This window comes from Rhopalosiphum maidis, chromosome 1, assembly GCF_003676215.2.
Source record: "Rhopalosiphum maidis isolate BTI-1 chromosome 1, ASM367621v3, whole genome shotgun sequence".
NCBI lineage: Eukaryota > Metazoa > Arthropoda > Insecta > Hemiptera > Aphididae > Rhopalosiphum > Rhopalosiphum maidis.
The window spans coordinates 60,342,542-60,364,389 of record NC_040877.1 but is presented as its reverse complement, the minus strand read 5'-3'; the positions used below and the strand labels follow the sequence as shown (position 1 = coordinate 60,364,389).

The window sequence follows — 21,848 nt, the reverse complement described above, 5'->3', positions numbered from 1 at the left end:
TCATTCCATGGCTTTACTATTTCATTATTTTCTTAAAATGTATGACAAATTTCATCATTTCAAAGATAACATAATCAATTCAAAGATATGTTTTCTTTAATTTAAGAATAAAAATATATAATCAAATTTTAGCAAATCCATTGATATTATTATTCAGTTTTCTTCAAAATAAAGGAAAAAAATATTTATTTTATGTTCAACGGACTTAGAAACGATGAAAGATATCTTCATTTTTACGCATAATTATAATGTTGAAAAATAGTACTTAATTTGTTAAAAATATGGTTTAAAATCAATATATATATATTATATATTTATTATTTTAGAATAAACTATTTTTTTAAATTATCAGTCTAGTAGTGTAAATGTTAAATATGTGCAACAAATATTATTTATACAGTATCTTTAGATTCTTAATGGATCCAGTGGCGTACGTAGGGGGGGTGTTAGAGAGATATGACAACACCCCCCTTAAAAATAAATATCTGTTCAAATTATGAAAGGCGACTAAAAAAAAAGAAGTAAATTCGTACATATAATTATGATTTTACAAATTTTTTTATCTGAAAAAACTTTTATAATATCGGTAACACGGACATTTTTGAAATGTTAATATTACATAATATTATATAATACATTGTAACCTTATTGGTTACATATTAAAAAATTAGACTGACTTACTGTTTTCGCTCAAAACCGTTTTTCACGTACTTGTATAATCGTATACAATGATTTGAGTGATGAATGTTTATAGATTACAAATGATATATCGTAGTAAGAAATTTATAAATTTTTCTGATTATCTTTTAAAGATTTTAAAATTTTATCTAAGTGTCTTTAAAAGTTTTATAATCTATAAAAAAATTCACCAGAAAAGTCAAATTAATTTTTTTCTGTTATATAGACATTCCTATGACTTCGTATATTCACTAGTATAAATTATACGGTATAATAAATAATAACCAATTCTCCTCAAACAATTATTGTTTTTTGTTGTTATTAAAAAAAAAATATTCGTAGATAATTTAAATTTTTAGCAAATGTATTATCATTTTTTTACTTTTTAATTATTTATAGACATGACAATTATCGATTTTTTTTTTTAAAAAATTTTGTTTATAACTTGATTAAAAATTATTCAATGAGTCAAAATTTTTAAAAATTTAATCCATAAGATCCCCATAAGTTTTTTTTTTTATGTTTATAAATTATAAAAATACATAGGTACAATTTTTTTATACATTTCAAGTTCCAATTTTTACAAAATAAGAAAACAAATATGAAAATTATAGCAAAGTTACTGCTATTGATTAGGTGCTTATTATATATAGATATATTTGATACTAACAATATAAATTAATACTATATTAGTATATTACCAATGTTTTTCTTATTAAATATTGGTTAAATTAAACTAAATAAATATAAAATATTAATAATATATAGTATAAGGAACACTATAAACAATGAACACAGACATACTGCTAATGATTGACTGATTTCAAAGGGAGGCATATAAACAGATATTCAGTAAAAACTTATACTCGACGCTTATTTATTTTGAAGTTTTCGGTTTTTTCTAGTATATCAATAATAATATCATATTTGGAAATATATTTACTATAAATACATTTATTGTGATTAACACTACCTTAAAAATATTATAATGATAATTTGGTTAATTGGTTTATATTACCAACTACTAAGTACATGCCTTATCGCAAAATAATTATCTAACTTATTTAATAACTAGTTTGGACAATTATAATAACCTATTAATTATAATTTATAATATAAAATATAAAAGTATAATTATGAATTACAAATTATAGTTATTAATTATTATTTACTAATATATCATAATATAAGTACGAAGTACTGAATAAATTATATTGGCTAACTTATATAGGTACAATATATATCTATATGTAACATATAATAATTAATTAATCATATCTAGTCTATAAATTATAGTTTTGGGTAATTCGCGAAAAAGCAGATAGGAAATTTGTTTCAACTGATAGATACATATTTTTTTAAAGGGCTGTATGACTGTTAATTAAATTCTTTTAAAAAGTGTGAATAATTCAAAACCATTCTTAGGGAACCTTATAATTTCCAAATAGAATGAGAAAAATTGTTTTAATTTTTATAGTTGGCCTAGTCTTTTTATAAAAGGTGTATAGTTGCTAGGTACAATTATTTTAGAAATTAAAATTTTTGAAACTTGGGATAAAGTTTATTTAGTAATACATCATATTTATATCATATTTTATACTATACAACTATAAGTACTATAGTAATTTATAAATTGCATAAATTAAATTATAAACTCATCATGTACATGAGGTATGTATTTCAAAAAAATAAAATATTTATAATTTCTTATGAATGAGCAAAGCTAATTAAAATAATTAATTGGATAATAAAAATCTCCAATTAACTATAAAATAACAAGTAATGCACGAAATATCCATGTAAAAAAATCAAAGAAATCGAAATAATTAATAGAAATTGTTGAACTATACGCGTTTAATATAGTATAGTAGTGTAGTACGCCCGTGACTTGTGGTATGTTGAATAATTAACACAAATCGGTCGCCTTGAAATAATTGTGATATAGTAAAACAATGATACAAATTGTTCTCAATTTTGTGGATATTATTGCTGATAAGCAACTGTATAGGTACGCTCGACTACATGTGACACGCTTATACCTTAGTTATAAATATTATAATTTAGTACAGTAATATATTATTTTGAAGTGCAATACTGAGTTATATTACACATTCTAACTTCTCGGACCACGTTTGATTATATTTTATGTTTATTAATTTATTATAAATATGTATACATTCTACATTACTACATTTTATACATAACTGTGTATACAAATTATCAAATCTAAATTTTTGCTTTCAATTTGTAAGTAAAATTATTTGTTTTGTGTATTTTATTACAGATATACCCACTGCAGTGCCTTCTGTGTAATATTATGCATATATAATATTAAGACGTTATTAAATATCTAAAAGTGACAACTTTTTTACAAAGTTTTACCTACGTGACTTCATTTCTATTATTTTCGCAAGAGAAAAAATAATTCAAGCACGATCAGATATCAAATTTTTTTAAATTATCCGAGGGCTTGTAGGTTGGATCTTGGATTTATCATTAATCATTATCACACCCTGGAAAAACTGAATTCGGTAACCTATTATGGGTTTGCGTACCAACTTGGATAATATATAAAATAGTATACGTAGTATGACAAGGTAAAGGTATACACATATAATTCACCATATCATGTCAACAGCTACAAAACTGACATTAAAAAATTATTAATATTTAATAGGTATTATAAATTTGAATAAGTTTCAAATATAATTTAACTTAATTCTTTAAGAAATCATTGTATTGAATAAATATATATTATTTTATCATGTCACAATAATGCGAAATTACTTCATTAAAAACTATATGAATATATAGCAGTACAACTTCCAAAGTATAATATGGTACCCACTATACTTTTATTATGCGGGTTCAGAAGATTCTAATTTTCAAGGGCATACGTGCTATTACACTATTACATAGAAATTAATCGCACTAAACAATCGATAATAAGTACATTTTAAAATATTTTTTTCTATTAGTATTTCATTTAATTAATATAATAAATAAGATATGTACTGTACGTAATATATTAAGAATTCATAAACGAAATTATAAATATTCAAATTCCAAAATGGGGAGGGGGAGGAAGAACGTCATGAACCAATTATAGATTATTAGGTATTCTGCGGCGTACTCACAATTTTCTTACTCTTTTTAAAAATATTTTAAGTAGTAGAAAATCCACCACGGACTACAAAATCTCATAAAATAATTATATTTTCCTCGATTTAATCACGTTGCAAACTACTAAAGGTATACACTTGAAAATTACACTCATTCCAAGGTGTTGCAATCGCAATTACTAATTACGACAATGTCGAAAGAAATAAAATTGTATTCGTATAATATAATATATTTGATCGTAATTCGTGTATAATAATTGGCACGAACAAGTAGGTATCACGGCTATCTTTTTCAGACTTTATATCTATTTTGTATTTTTGTATATGTACAATATATTACATATATGCCTTTGTAGTACATAGGTTAGTTCAGTGATGATGAGTACATCCGATTTTAATTTATATTTAATAACTTATTCGTTGTTTTGTTATGGATTATTCGTCGAGTATTATATTCGAGTGTAACAAATAATTACGTTGGATTATATTTTATATAACGATCGTCGAGTGTATAATATTGTAAAATTATTTACAAGGCATTGTCAAATAGTCGGTATATGTTATTTTATAAAATAGCCCACTAATGCTTGTCACTACAGTTGCCTCGTTTCCGGATAAGCCTAATTTGGACGTAGCCCATTCGGCTCTAGTTTTTCTTTAACGGCTCCTGTTTTACAAAAAAGTAAATTCTCAAACGGCTCAAGTTTTTTACAACACAAATTCCTTCCCACTTCATTCATTCAGACTTAGGTTTACCTATCTCAAAAGAGGATTGGATAAAAATGTGTACTAGTACACTAAGTACATTATAAAAATAATTTAAAAAAATCATATATTATCGTGAACTAATTTGTATTAAATTTAAGCGTTAAAACACTAGAAAAATTGTAAAAAAAAATTATGTAATTAATGTAAAATTATAAAAAAAAACAGATATTGGGTAAATGTTATTCACACAATTTTTTATATAATCCATACGTGTTATTTTATTCGACGAAAACTCATCAATGATGTTTCCAATGAGCTTCTGTTTTTTTTTAGTACGTATAATATATAAATTTATAATTCATTTTGGTATAGAAATTATGTTCAGTGCTTCCAGTATTTTAGGTATTTTCGATGTTATCATAATTTCCGATATAAATTTAAAATTTAAAAATACAGTATACCAGTATATAGACCTCAAATCGATATACCAGTATTACCGTCAACAGTTTGGGATGCGCCGTCTAATTTACCAATTATAATATTATTATCGTTAGTTAATCGTAAGAAAAAAATAATAATACATACAAACATAAATGTACTTATACATTTTATAGTAGATATAGGTGTGTAGATCTGGCGGTGTGGAACAATTGGGGGGAGGTTACCCAAATGTTAATAATTTATTTTATTAATGAGGTTATTCAATTAAATATTAATAATTTAAAAGTTAGATCATCTTTTGGATGTTTTATTATCATAAAAATATTACATTCGATTATTATTTATAATAAAGGGCAAAACATATTTTAAACATTGGTAAATAGGAGGGTCGTTATGGTGAATTGTACTTGTCCATCTAAATGTTATTTAAAAAACTTTAAGCCCCTCCTCTAAATTTGATTAAATCTCCACCTATATGCTTCCAGAGTATGCGGGTATACGACGCAAATGGTGATCATGCTGTGAATGAAAAACTAAATGCGTAAAATGTAAAAATAAAAACGTCTTTGAACGGATTTTAAGAGTTAAGACTACGACTAAAGCCATAATGACCGCATATTATAACGGCTTATAGTTCAAGTATTCTGTTTCTTACTGCAGTCCGATCGACAAAAACATTATTTATTTCGTAATAATAATAATCCGTGCGACGCAAACACACTACTTAAATATTATAATTAATGTAACAGTATGTATACGTGTATGGAACTGTGGACGTATGGTTATACAGATGTATATAATAATGTAATATTATTATGGTATGCCGTGTGCGCGATAGCGGATAGGAAATACAAACGCACGCGACTTATTAATGCCGTGATGAATTCTCGGTGTGGTGACGTCAGTCATTAAACATATATTATCTAAATTATTATGTAATATCTACTTTGAACAATTTACTGCCTTACATGATTTAAACGCAATCAGTAGGGACGCATACAACAAATATAATGGAATCGAATTCCGGAACTATATTATAAATGAATATACTAAAAATACTACTGTTAAATAATAATAATATGAATGTGCAATTTGGATCGCTGTAACATTGCAGTGTATTGTACGACAGTGTACGATAATGTACCAGGGTATCAGCTTTCCGTGCTACCGTGTTTGTGTATAAAACAAAAAAAAAAAAAAAACCGTACAATTAATAACGTTTTTCACAAGTCCGTTCCTTGTGTACATTTCGATGTTTTAATTTTTATTCCAATTATTATTATAGTTGTCAAATAGTCTCTTAAACAGACGTACTTACTGTATATTTGTAAATTGTATACTACACTTTAAATATCAATGGTGGCTTCAGAAAAAAAAAAACTACCTATTACAATTTACAATAGATATGTTTATAGGTAGAAATACATCATATTATATTATAATCATTTCACGGAACTGATATTTTTATCATACATATTATAATGTAAGACGTGGGTATGGATGTTATATTAATATGTTGTTTGGCTTAGACACGTGTTATAAATGTTATATTTGGCCAATTAAAAACAAGGCAAAACATTAAAAAAAATTTATTGTATTGATATCAAAATAATACATATATAGGACAGGTGTTATATTTAAATAATATCAAGTAGTTGACCCAATAAACGTTGTATTACCCACATACATTTTTTTTTTATTTATTTTTTTTTTTTTTATATCAAAAATCAATGGAATCGCCAACTGAACCTAACATGTAAATATGGCTTCGATAACTTTTGTGGTTTTCCAGATTACGAAGTAATAAACAAATTGGTCATATTACTTTTCATATAATATAATATATTTAGATATAGTCTAATAGTCACATCTATCTTGTATTATCTGATCACACAAATTTTTTTAAGTTACCCGTTAAGTTATCTTGCAACGCGTAAATATCCATTCGTATTTAATCTCATCAGACACATATAATATACTGATTATGCTATATTAAAATTGAATCTGGAACTGTCCATCGAATTGAGTAAGACATCGGCAATTTAAAAATATTATGCAAACACAATTCATTTGTAATATAATTCCAAAGTAATTTTATACATATAGGTACATTATATATTATGTAGAATGTAGATGTATTAAGTTCATACAATATAAACTACTTGTCTACTTGTATATAAATACAATATAATATTAAACTCAGTGTGATTATTTTATAAGTAACACTACATTTACATCTGCATTTATCAGTGGCATGCCCAGGAATTTTCAATATGAGTAGATATTATCTTATAAGTTATTACTTATTAGTAACCATGCATATTAGTGAGTTGCGGAAACAGAACCAAAAACGCAAATAACGGGTACTTATAGGAGTTAATTTCAAATTTGTTAATATAGTTTAAAACCATCAAATACGATACTAAGATATAAGTTATAATAGTAATTAGTAAATCAAATTTCGTATTTTTCACTGTATAATATTATTTAGATGGGTACATTTTATATTCGTACTGTAATATACGTTTTCTCTGCAGTGTCAAACAATTAGTTTAGACGCGAACCGTGTCCGGTGTTGACACGCTATGAACGTTTTGAAAAAAACATATTGGTACGGTTTGAAGTAGCTATTGATAATTGATAAGTGATTACACACAAGTTTATTGATTTACCACATTTGATAATGTTTTAGTATTATGTGGTCTATTTAGGTAATACTAAAGATATGTGCTGTACATTTACCGGGTAAATTTTCCAATTTTTTTACTGGTAAATTATTTTTTCTATAATTATCAGATTCTATAAATTCTATTTATTTAAACTAGCTGAAAATAATAAAATAATTATTGTAATAATCATATTTTATATTAATTGTAGGTAAACCACAGAAGTAACTTACTGTGATATTTTAATTTTTCATAGATTTACTTGCTATAATTTATTATAATATATTTATTATGGTTATTTTAACAAAAAAAAATACAAAAAATTGTTATGTTAATTTCAGTTATTTATTAATTGTATTATGAATAATTAAATATTCATAATTTGTACTAAATATTAAAATTGACAAGTATAAAAAAATAAAAATCATATTTACTAACAGAAACAATATATAACTAAAATGTATCTAATTTACCATTTTTAAAACATTGGTAAATATACCGATATTATTTTTATGGTTTATACTCATAAACATATCTATGACTATGCCGTCTCTATGATTCCTCAATTTTCCTTGTATAATATTATAATCAATATGATAATATCTAATTTTTCTAGGATAGGACTAGAAATATATACAATTGATGACCGCTTCATTTAATTTTAATTGGGTAGGAGTATCAAAGGGAATTTTTAAATTAAGATTGCATGTTCACGGTCACGAGGCACATACTTGTATTAAAAAGCCGTCGTCGCGATAACTTTGGCTTAGTAACGCTTTGTGGTGTGTCAGGTGGTGCATTTACAACACTTGAGAAAATATTTTTTAATAATTTAGAATTTTAAAGTAAATAATAAAATATAAAAATATTCCTACTTTGTTAATTTATAATTTATGTTCATGAATATGGTCAATATAATAAATAAATAGTAAATACTAAATACCTATTATAAGAAATTGTCGTACTTAAGTACTGACGTAGGTACAGTCATGAGATAACAGAAATACCAGACTAATACATTTATTTTGTTCATTTATGGTATTATTATTAATTTTGTTATCTGTGTATTATATTGACCGTCGTCTGTGGTACATTTTTAAAAAGTAACTCGTTATAATATATTCTTGTACCTTGTACGCATAAATAAAATATTATAACAGTATAATTTAAGGTTTATTAATATTCATCGACAAAGTTATGAAAATGATAAAAATTACTTAAACAATATATGAAATCAATTATTAATAAGTTTGAATTAAGTTTTATAGGTGGTGGATATTACTTATTATTGATTGACAATGTGCATAACGTAAATAAGAAAATATATTTTTTTAGAAATAAAAAATAAAATTACTTATGTTTTAAATATATTTTACCATATTGGTCATTAATGTATAATGATTTTATGTACATTTAATGTTAGGGAGGTGGAGGAGGCAAGGCCCCGCATGACTTATATTTACACCAAAAGTATTTTGCACCTAGTTAGTAACTTCCACTTTGTGGGCATCTCTGTTTGCATACGCCTCTCCAGAGGTGTCATTACTCTTTACTCTTTAGACATTAGCAGCAACACTTTTGGTATACTTTTTACATATCATAGATTGTTATCATATCAACAGTAAGGCCCAAATAGAACATTTTTTTCTAGCAACGTTCCACCTAAGTAATATTATGACAAGCCCATCTGTAGCATGCTTGTAGCTTGTATCTTTTTTTATTACTTATTGGTTTTCTGAGCTTTCTCAACCGACAAACTCACCGAGAGATTGTCTTAATATTGTTTTTAAATTTGTCTATGTTTACAGTTTAAGTATAGTAGTGCATTCCACGATAATACAAATATCGTCTTCAAAACATATTATTGCTGAATTTTCAAAATAACCAGGAAAAACAGGAATTTTATTTGAAACCAATATCGACCTAATCAATTTTGTAATTGGATATTCAATTGTAAAATATTTAAATTTCTACTAAAACATATTTTGATATTCTATTATAGTTCAATAATGAATAACCGTACAGACTTAAAATTGTAAGCAAATTTTTATGTATATGTCGAAAAAATTTATCAATCCACCCCTGTTGGACAGTATGATTCTATTGTGGTATTATATTTATACGATAGTAATACTTAGTGCGTTGGCACGTTGCAAATTTAATATAATATAACAATATATCATGTCTAGGCAATACAGTTCCTTCGATACGTACCTACACGATACACAATACATACATATTATATTGAGTACGACAGTGATGATAAAATAATACGAAATGAATAACAATAATCTAATCGAACACTAACACACTTGCAATTCGCGAAAACACACTTGCATAGTTACTACTATATAACAAGTGGTAATTATTAACTGTATTTATAATTTATATACCATACTTATGTAGTGTTACGGTGTCATAGACTCATTGTGAAGTACAACAATGACGTAAAAATTTAATTTAAAATAACTATTGTACAACACGATTAATTATTATGAAAATTTTAGAATGTTTGCGAAACCATCGCAAGTATATAATATTATAATAGTATAAATATAATACAAATATACAATACAACGCATCACGAACAGGTGTAGTAGGTATACGTTATTAATAACTAATTGTACATATCAAGATATTTTTGTATAATATTCCTTTTTTCTTACAATTCGAGCGAAACGTGTTCGAAAATAATATATTGACTTGACGCAACTATAAACAGGCCTGGTTTTAATCAAACATTCGATGGTAGATCTAACGCTAAATTCGAAATCTTGTTTCGGTCCATCTAAAGGCTACGCGTTTTATCACTTTGTTTCCTCTACTAATTGTTTACACCCTGGAGCTCTTTATTAAACACTATGTCTATATTGGCGGAAACAATATTTTTCTTCGCCATTTATAATATCGATTAATATGTTCACAGACATACACACATACAGACATACAGTATACACAAATAGAGTGATAAAATTTTCAAGTTATATTTAAACGATAGAACCTCGTTATTTGTTATTTTTTATTTATGTTATGTCGAGTATGCACAGATCTGAACACACACGAGGTCATTTGCCTATAGTCATCAGCGCCGGATAGACTAGGCGGTATATTAGCTTACCAAGTTTTAGGATTTCTAACGTTTAATTACAGGTATACCACTAGTAATACTATACGGTTTAATAATTCGATTCAAATATTTTCCATTACTGTTTGTACTAATTTATTTTTACCATCAAAAATAAAATTACAACAAAACATTCATAATCAGTCCAGTCCATTAGCGGTCCACTGAAATTTTCTCGGTAGCTAGCCAGCCCAATACATTACACATAAGCCAGTTATCCGATGGTACGTACTAATAAGACATAATATACGATATATATATATGTATAATGTATATAATACCGCATTTTTAAAGGTATAAACTATACAGTACCTTCTACAGTCCTACCTACACTCAATACTGCGGTGAATTTGTATCGATCTTGTTGAATTTTTTATCGTAAATACCTACCTCTCCTTAGAACCGAATATTTCTGTATTGATTGTTGATATATTATTTTGATTTGTTAGATACATATCTATTTAACTGAGTTAGATTCATTTTACCACCGCTTGGCATACTTTCACCAACTATAATAGTTTTGACCCGCAGTGCAGTCCAACCTACTGCATTATTATCTGTTTTTTTAATAATTTACCATACAGATTGTAAATAAATAATAATAGTTCTATTTTTTTCGTTAACATTTTATTTATTTGTTTGTGTGTAAAATGACCCACAAATTTCAAAAAGTTGGACCATACTGATCTATATTATATAATAGGACTTTGTATTTCTAAGAGTAATATAAATATGAACTTACATACGGCGAATAAAATTAGATTGTCAATAATAAAAGTGATTATGAAAACAACGTCGCAAAGTGCAATATTACGTTCCACAGTCGATTTAACATATATAATCATAAATCAAAATGTTAACAAAATTCACACCATTAGTATTTTAAATCACAAATCATAGTAAATACTATATAGCATGTGAAATTACGTGTTGTTTATGTGTATTCAAAGATTTGGTTTTTGATGTTATTTGTTCAACTCATCCCGACTTTTGTGATGTGAAATGATGTGGTAATGATAAATAAAAACAAAATTTATGTAGACAAAAATGTGTTTGGTAACAGTTTATTAAATAAATTATAAAAAGAAAGAAAATAAATCGCCTAATATAGGCTACGTTCAACACGTTAATTCAATATAGGTTAAAAAAACATACATACATGTATAGTATATGTCGATAGACATAAAAAAAAAACATTTAGGTACACAATATCAAAATCTTGTAGTCATGAAAACAAATAATGATCGTCGGATCATGACTTATTCTTTACGTTTATACTATTTAAAATTATATGAAATAATAAAATATATTGTGTATACATAATTCAGTAAAGGTATGGAAATGGAGAGGCCCCCACGACGATGTGCGAGGCTGCACGTACGCCGGACGATAGAGCCATAGGGTACAGACACGCGCGTGCAAACATGTCAATGGACCGCGGCGCGTCGAACTTGCAGTGTTCAGTGGCGAATCATGGCTTGACTACCGCGTTGATACGTGTGTGTTCACAGACGCTCGTTTACACAACGCAGTTCGTCGCTATTCAGACCGACGCATGTACGCGATAAATAATAAAATAATATGATACATCATTATTTTAATATAATATATCACCGCACAATATTATGCATACAAAAATTAAATATAATATATGTTTATAAATAAAATAATGAATAATTATGTATAATATAAAAAAATCACACACACACACATGCACACATCAATAATAATAGCTATAATAATAATAAATAATAATATATAAAAACATTTGGAAAGTACTCGTTTATTGAGTTGTACGAGTAATATATTATATAAACACAATTTATCGATATTCGCACGTGAACGAATAATCAACAATGTTGAACGAACATAATTTACGCGTGTACGAATTATAACACGTTTATCGAATTATATAACCATTTATAATTTATTAACACAAGTATAAGGTAGTGTGTGTGTGTGTGTGTGTGTGATCGCGTATAAAAATAAAACATTTGGATATGTACATATTATGTATAAAAATGAGATCAAAGAACGCGCCTGTGGTACGACACGACAGTATAGAGAGAGAAAGAGAGAGTAAGTGATTGAGAGAAAATATCATACGGGATAATATTACTTATTACTCATTGTTTTTGATTATTAAATTATATTATATTCGCGCGTGCGTCGTCGTCTTCTTGCGCGTAAAAAATTGGTAGAATTATAATATTGTTGTCGTCGTCGTCGTCGTCGTCGTTGTCGTTCCCGTCCATCCGTCCGAAGGGGTAAAAATCCAGGGGCGGACCGAACGTTGTGGGGAAGAATAGTGGGAGGGGGGGTTGATTTGAGTGTCGGTGGCGGCCGTGACGATTTTTATTTGAATTTCGTCTGTGGTAATACGGCAGCCAACAGTTTGGCGTCAGCCACTGCCACGGCTACTGCCGCGGCGTTAGTGGTGCACGTGGCGCAGGTGGTGGAGCAGTTGTTGGCGCTGGCGGTAGTGGTCGTGGCCGCGTGCACGGGTACCACATACACGTCGGCGAGCTTCTTGCCGGTGGCGACCGGAGCGCGGTGGTGGTACTGCTGCTGCACCTGTCCAAACCCTCCCTTAACGGTGTCGTCGTAGCTGGGTGGCGCGAACAGATGGTACGGCGGTGGTGGCGTCTCGGGCTTGTAGTTGTGCTGTCCATGGTTCCGGATGCCGTACACGTGTCGGCGCAGGTAGCCGGCGTGCGGCAGCTCAACGGGGCGGCGCGTATAGATGGGATTTCCAAAGAACAGTTCGGAGCACGTGACCACGAAGAAGAACAGCACCAGGCCACCGAACGCGGCCAAGTACCATACGGCGGACAGCGCTTCCTCATCGCCCACTGCACCAGACGTCGCATCCTCGTCTTCCGCGTCTGCGCATCACAAAAAAAAAAAAAATTTATTAAAAAATTGTTGTCTATATTATAATCACTATACAGTATAGTCAGTATAGGCAAACGTGCGAATTTTCCACCCCTTATATCCACCATCACTGATAATAACTTATAATATCTATTATGAACCACCGATATTTCGAATCGACACAGACTGATAACATACATATTATATAATACATATTTTATGGTGACAGAGTAATTTGAGAACCAAATAAAGTTAATATTAAAAAAAAACAGATGTAAAAATATCGCGAGTTGTAAAGTATTTAACTGTCATTACTCATTACAGCATATATACTTATTCAGGGGGTAGGGAAAAGGGAGAATTTAGATCATAACAGTTTTGCACCTGCTGAACTAATTTTCTGAGGATGTTCCGGTAATAAAAACATTACAATCCATTATCCAAACCGGAACTAATAATATTAACCAGCTAGACAACTATTATATATATATAATTTACAATAATACTGCATTATTTATTTCCGGCTTTCCGGTTCGATCTAGATTTCTCCGATGACGTCATAATTTTTTACGACTGAATTTGACTTTTTGGCTTTACGTATCGATTATTCTACGTTTTATATATATTTTCCATAAGCCTGAAGTCTTACATTGAAGTAGATGTAGCGACTGAATATATTATAATACATAATATTTTGTTGTTGCTCGTTAAGTATTACGCAACGACCGTATTATTCGTCGCTTATTGTCGCTACCGTATATGTGTGTGCAGTCGCAATTCGCAAATGCGGATTAAGATATATTTCAAATGTGTATTATGTATTATAATAATAATAATATATTTCTATAGATACGCGACACGAGAATGATGAAAATCAACGTCGTTGAGTGAAAGAATTAACGATGAAATAAAATTTAGTACAAATTCGGTCTCATAATTTTACGACTCGGGGATTTAAAATAATTTTCGATTAGATGTACTTATAACTATAATAAATTATAATTAATAAACCTATAGTTTGAGCGTGTGTCTGTATGTTTTGAAACGTATAAATGATTAACGAATATCAAAAGTCGATAATGAGTGTTTCGTCATGATGCGTAATTAAAAAACCATCGAATATATAGCTATAACAATCTCGTTTTAATTTATTTATCTTCGTTAAATTTTACATATACACAGACAACACACTGATCTTCAATAAAAAAAAATCGATTCAAGTAAGACAGCGTTGGGTGTGTGAAATGCCGGTTTACGTGTATGATATAGGCGGGGGTTGAACACGTTAAAACAGGACACAATCTTAGATTCTGCGTATAATTTAAAAAATATATGCACATTTTTGCCAACCGTCGCATTATGGAGGAGCAAATCAATTTCGTAATAATGTACTATGCAGTTGATTACAATAATGGAAACGTATTATAACGCGACACGAGTATTATACTAAGCCGCTCACCACGTTCGAATTATATTATTACGTTGGTATAAACGTATACGATGTGTATATAGTGGTCTTGGATATTTTTAAAACCTGCCTAATGGCTATTATTTTTGCACCACACCTGACAAAATGTGTTTACCTACATATTTGTTTCGCCGCGTCTGGTTCTGTGGACGCCCTTGTAAAAACACAACACCGTCCAATTGTACAGTGTATAATATGTTAGACGTCGGCAGTGATAATAAAATAAAAAAAAATCCACGAATAAATTTCGAAAACACCCAAATGTAATTTGTTTTAAATCCGCGGACACTTGACATACGCGGCGCGATAAGGCTAAGTTTAGTATTATTTATAATTATTTATTATAGGTGATATAATGGTCAGTACTCGGTAACATACATAATAAGTTGTTGAGTATAAAATACGGATGACGTATTTGTTTATGATTTTATTGGCGAAAAATCGCGAAGAGGATTATTAAAGTATTTACAAAAATTATTACCACCGCGAAGAGATAAGATAGATAGAACGGCCGTAATGTTAATACTATATACCCGCCGACTGCCTACGGTAAACAGCGAAATTATAGATAATAAAATATAATATCTAATTAACGGTATATACATAAAATCATAATACGTATTATTTTATTATATATATAATATATTGTCCCGCGACGATAAGATGGGCATCAAACACTCGATTTGAGAGGATTAATTGGATTAAATATTTCAATATCAATTGCAATTATATGATTTAATATAGCATGTTGAAACGCCCGTAAAATAGACACGGTTTGACGGGCTTAAGCTTTTAACGATATTTTAGCGTTGCGGTAATTGTTTTGCCAAAATACGAAACACGACCAAGCATATAAAAAAATCGTACATTATTGATATAAAGTAAAATTACATTTAGTACCTATTAGGTATATATCCAAAGTAATTTCGATAATTTTGAAACGTATATAACAATTTGTATGCTAGGTGCTGTTTTATTCCTAATATAACTATTAATAATTCGTTATATATGGGCATACGGTGAATTCAAATATGATTTATAATTGTATAGGTATTAAAATAAATAAGTTTTATAGAAAAATCTTCAAATAATTACAAAAACATTTTGCATAATATTTTATAATTCATAAAATATTTATATAATAGAAAAAATAAATAGCGAAACATCAACCGATCTATCGGCGTAGTGAACAAAATAACCGACTATTGTCAACTCTTTATTATCGGACGGCACGCGCTTGGCTCGTATAATAATGTAATAATAATTGATAGATAAACTGCGAATTAAACGCCACGCGCGATCTCAGAGGTATTATTGACGTCGCTGCGGCGAATAAAAACAGCCGGTAAGCGTGCGAGCATATAACATCAAAAGTTATAATTTTATAAACGTATAATCTAAAAATAAACGTATTTTTACAAATAAAACTGTTGAACTTGTTGGTGTTCTATACCTCCCTTATAGATGCAATAAACTATCACCGTTATCAGAATTATTATACTCCGAAAATAATAATACAGAAATGCGTAGAAATAACATTACTATGACTACTATGTAAAAAGTAATAAGGAAAATTCTCGACGTCATATTCGCGCGGTTGCGGCACGTAGTAATCGCAAAACTCGTGTGATTTATTCACGAGAATGTGTTTTCGGCAACTGTTTGTTGACTTTAGTTTATCATTTCGTTTCGAAACACGGTTTTAATCGGCTAGGTTGATTGGTTGGAGGAATGGTATGAACGTTTTGTGTCTTAGAAAAAAACAGAAATACTCGATAACAACGAAGCCCATCAGTCATTAACTTCATCAATATGACATGATGATGATACCCACTACCTAGTACCCCCCGTCAGATGTCAAATATCTGAAATTTCGAGAGACTGTTAATATCACGGAAAACACAATTAGTGCAAATTACGAATGATGTTCATTATACACCTACGTATAATCTTCAGCTGACTCACCGAGACCATTAGGTACGACAACGTCGCGGAAATCAAACGACTTGTGGGCAAGGAGGGGTTGGGTAACACTTCGAATCGATATTGGTTGCATTGGTTGCGGTCGTCGTCCCCGCGGGATATTCACGAAGAAATTCTCCGTTCCATCCAGTTTGTTATATGTACGCACACTCACCCATCAACAAATTAAAGTTACATAATTCGATAATCGTATCGCGATGAAGCTTACCGGTAATGTTGGCGACGTTTGTGTAGTTTTGAGCGTTAAAGTTGTACGTTTCGGAGTTATCCTTCATGGTCGATGCGGCGGCATTTCCATCCACGTCGACGACTCCTTTAGATCTAAACATCGAAGTTTCTATAAACAAAAAAAAAAATGCCGACAATTTAGTAAAACCGATCGATACATGTGCGTATACGTCACATTATTTAATTATGAATATTATGGCGACGATTACAATGTCGAACGTAGAAAATATAAGCAGCTAAATAATAGTGTACAGTGGATAACGTCATCAATTAATTGTATATTATATCAAAATATATCAATCGACAATATGATATCGCTATACCTATGGTATATTTTTATTATTTGAACATCAGCTGTGGCACGGTCAACGGGACGGGGGCGAGGGGGGTTCACGGTTATTGTGAATCATTCGCAAAGGTCGCCGACCTCGAGCACACGCGCGCGACCGACGAATGCGTCGTTTTGTCCGGCGCGGAATCGGAATCTACGACAAAAAAAAATATCGTATATAAATATTGTAATAAATAATACAGCGGCAGAGGTACAAATAACAATAATAATAATAATAACAACAACAGTCACGTTTCTCGTATCGCCTGCAAACCGTTTATTGGAAAATAATATTATTAATTTATTGTTTTTACGACGACGACGAACGGTTTGAGCGCAATAATAATATCATCACAGCATGGCTACAATTTTATACTACGCGACATTTATTTAAACGACGACCTCGACGAGCAGTTTTAACACCAACGCCGATAAAGAGTAATTTTTTTTCGAGTTTTAGTTTTTAACGTCGATGAATCCGCACGTCGTCGCGCATTTCGACACACTTTAATGTTTATACGTCGTATGGGATTGTTAAATAACCATCATCTCAATAATATCGGTTATTGGAGGTCTAAGTCGTTAAATATTAATTTAAAATAACGATGAAAACATTACTGCCGCTTAATGCTGACACATGTGCGTTCGTTATATATATAACGGGTTGAGGGTTAGGAGAGGGGTGTGAGTGGACGATGACCTATCACGAGGAGGATGACCGACACTCGACACGCGAACACAAAAGAGAGTGTGTGTGAGAGTGAGAGAGAGTTTATAGGGGGAACTTTTTCGTCTCGTATATGAGATTGATTTCGTCTCTCCGAGATACCGAGAAATTCCGTAATAGAAGTCTACATACACGGCAGGTAAACAAGCATCCCGTACATAATATCACAGCATCAGCTTATTATTATAAACGAATACGTACGATTTCTTTGAACTCTGCGTGGGGCGGTTTAAAAAAAAATTATATTATATGACCGCAAATCCGAGCGATTGGGGTAATACAGATTCCAGACGAGATTACGAGAATAATAATTTTATAGATCACCGTCACTACATAATATTATAGGTACCTTTTAATCGACCGAAAATAGGTCAAAAAATTCTATACAGTCGATAATACGCATTATGGCAATTTAACTATGCTGTTTGAAAGTTTTCGTAAAATACTCGGACATCGCCTAATGCACATTATGACAGGGATGGGGGAAAGTAAACAATTTTGGGGACTTTTAAACACAATAATATAAACGTAAGTACGCTCTGGACGACGAAAACTACAGTATAATAATAATAATACAAATAAAAATGGCGACATGTCGTAAACATTCCTTTACGGAAAGGGAACGGCGTAAAACCAAATGAAAATAATAATATTGTGTTGGAACGTGTATGAAAATCGCGGACGAGGATTTCGGCGTTGTATAATGTACGATGTATCCAAGCAAGTAAGCACGCACTACGCACACATACACTCGGTTGTATACACACGCGTGATGTGGGTAAGCGGAACTCGTTTTCTCGCACGTACGCCAACCGCATTGTAATATTATTATTATTATGTCGCGACCACGCGATTTTTCGAACAAAGTGTAAGCAGTGTTGCACTCTTAATATTCGCACTTACGCCACACGATAATATTATTAACATGTATACGACACGACAACGACCACCGGAAGTACCTATACGTACGCCTTTTTTCGACAATCCACAAACGATCGGAATTATAATAATATACAGATCATCCGCGATCGGCGGGACGTGATTTCGGCCATGTTTTTCGACTCGTTCGAAAAACGATAACATAAAAAAATAACATCGTAAGTCGTATGTGTTATAGTAATTATTATTATTATGATATAGGCCGATCGGCGATCGCAATAGCACGCCTGTGTTCTCGTCCTAGTTGCACGTGCGAACGCAGCCGGTGCCAATACGCCATATGTATATAATAATAATATGTGCATAATACTTATATGCACTATACTACGCCGGTTGTTTGTCGAACGTAAAAACAAAACAAAAGAACGAGAGGTGTAGTAGTAGTAGTTGTAGTAGTAATAATAATAATGGCAATATTGTTTGTTGTTATTCCCGATATCGTATGTCGTAGCAGTTATTTTTTTTTTCGCTATTACAAAGTGAACAACGGAAGTCGACGTCTTTCGACACGACCGTGCCACCACCGAATAAAGTCGCAGTTATTGACGACGATATAGTACGTATTATAGTATTGTAATTTATGTCGCGCACCGCAGCCCGATCCCTCGTGCTGACGTAGTTATTACAAAGTTCGGTTGTTTTCGTACGCGTGTCGCATTCACATTTTTTTTTACCACTATTATAGCCAACTCGTTTGTTTGCCACATCCCACATGTGTCGCATCAATTATTATTATTGTTCTACTGCAGAAAAATATTATAGGCTCGTGTTTTCGGAACGTTTATTATGCAAAGCTTAATTGACGACGAGAAAAAATAATAGTAATATACTCTTATCGTCTGGCTGTAATTGTTTTATTTTTCAAACAAAATATAATAGTAATGTACTAAAATATGCGATAACGAGATGAGACGACCTTAGCGAACAACGCTGATAAATGGGATCAACCGTCCGTCTATTTGATTAAAATTACGGCAAATATTTGTTTGATTCGTTTTATTATATTATATGGTGTAGTGTTCGACATTTTATTGTCGTAAGACAAAACCGAACCGTCTCGAATTTAGGACAACCGGTAAAATTCAATCCGGCGGCGTCCACTGTATGCAAATGCTCGTATACACCTTATTATATATTACAATGTTATTAATGTTACATACGTGAGTACAACTATCTCCGCGAGCTTATCGATACCTTACCCGGAGAACTGGGCTATACGCGCGACTCAATTCGGCGACAGTATATAATGCTATTATCGGTGCGAGCGCCGGCCGGTCGGCCGGAGTGACGCGTGAACAAAATATACATTACACCAGACGCGCGTATATAACGTGTTTCGCAATGTTTACGCTATCAAAACGACGGCGATCACTGGTCTCAAACTCCCGAAACGCGTCTGCGGTCACGTACACATCAAGAATCTACGCGGATACCGTACAGATAACGACTTAGACACGCATTGAGATCGCCCAAGGTAAATTAAACATATCGTCCGCCGAACAAGTAATATGGCGATGATAGGCGAGTGAAAAAAAAATTGTAAAACAAAAATGAACCGTCTGGCGACGAGTTCTCGCGGTAACAGCTATCATGTCATAACGATATATTGTTGTGGTCATCGCGAAATGACCCATTTATCGTCTTGCCCAAACAGAGATGGACCCGTGAGGTGGTGGAGGTTTGGGGCGGACGAGAGAAAACGATTCGGACTTCTATTGCACGACAACATAAGATTATTGTTTGCAAACCGCTATAATATTATAATATAGCTAACGTGTACACATTTTTTCTTGTACCGACCGCGGCGGCGGACGGACACGTGTTGAGGTAGGACCGCGGACGAGCAAAAAAAAAAAATAATATAATAACAGAAACCGAAAAACTAGTCTCACCTTTCATCCTGGTCATCACTGTGGCGGCGTCGGTGCACGACGCCAGTGCGGCGACGACGGCCACGATCACGGATCTGGGCACGTAACAGCGCGCGCTGGAAGCTGCTGATGGCGACGACGACGACATGTTCAGACGGGCTGACTTGTCGGCGGTGGGCGGCTGCGGCTGATGCCCGCTGATGGTCGTTACCGGCGAGCGAATGTCGTCGCAACACCGGTGCTGGCTTATGTACTGTATAGCAACAGTTGTAGTTGTAGTCGTAGTCGTAGTCGCGGTTTAGCAGCAGCAGTAGTAGTACTCGTTACGAACAGTGCTACAGTACGCGGAGCGCGCCCGCGTGTGTGCGTGCGTCCGTCGTGAGCTGCGCTGCGTGCGGCGCGTATGTGTACGATAATGATCGTCGCACACGGTATACAGTATGCGTACAGTGTAATATTATAATATAATGGTATTATGTTGTCACGGCGAAAATCACTTATTAGACACGCTTGCGAGTGCGAAAAATTACGAGGAGAAAATTTTTTTAAATTTTCAAAACAAACGGTTATTATTAGCGCGATTTCGAACTCGGACAACGATATTTGACGAAAAATTTGTTTTGAAACGCGACCCCAACGTGCAAGACGCAAACGAATTATGTATATATATATAGATACATATGTATAT

General features: G+C 31.5%; 1 protein-coding gene across 2 annotated transcripts; it reads right to left on the bottom strand.

Annotated features, from left to right (window-relative positions):
- Window positions 1-11,777: 11,777 nt before the first annotated feature.
- LOC113556979 lies at window positions 11,778-21,826 on the bottom strand. Of its 2 annotated transcripts, XM_026962240.1 has the most exons (4): window positions 21,182-21,317; window positions 17,616-17,777; window positions 17,273-17,401; window positions 11,778-13,624 (listed from the first exon to the last, which is right to left on the bottom strand). In XM_026962240.1, exons 3-4 carry the CDS (start codon window positions 17,391-17,393, stop codon window positions 13,095-13,097), a joined length of 651 nt encoding a protein of 216 aa, XP_026818041.1. In that variant the 5' UTR covers window positions 17,394-17,401; window positions 17,616-17,777; window positions 21,182-21,317; the 3' UTR covers window positions 11,778-13,094. The 2 variants fall into 2 exon arrangements, with proteins under 2 accessions (XP_026818041.1, XP_026818030.1); XM_026962229.1 differs by lacking the exon at window positions 17,616-17,777 and having other exon boundaries at window positions 21,182-21,826.
- Between the last annotated feature and the right edge of the window lie 22 nt (window positions 21,827-21,848).

Excerpts from the sequence above, each read along its gene's own strand:
- LOC113556979 (XM_026962229.1), bottom strand. The coding sequence starts at position 21,308 with ATGTCGTCGTCGTCGCCATCAGCAGCTTCCAGCGCGCGCTGTTACGTG. Across the intron at positions 17,402-21,181 it reads AGTGATGACCAGGATGAAAG|AAACTTCGATGTTTAGATCT; the intron begins GTGAGACTAGTT and ends TTTTGTTTATAG. Across the intron at positions 13,625-17,272 it reads AAACGTCGCCAACATTACCG|ACGCGGAAGACGAGGATGCG; the intron begins GTAAGCTTCATC and ends TGTGATGCGCAG.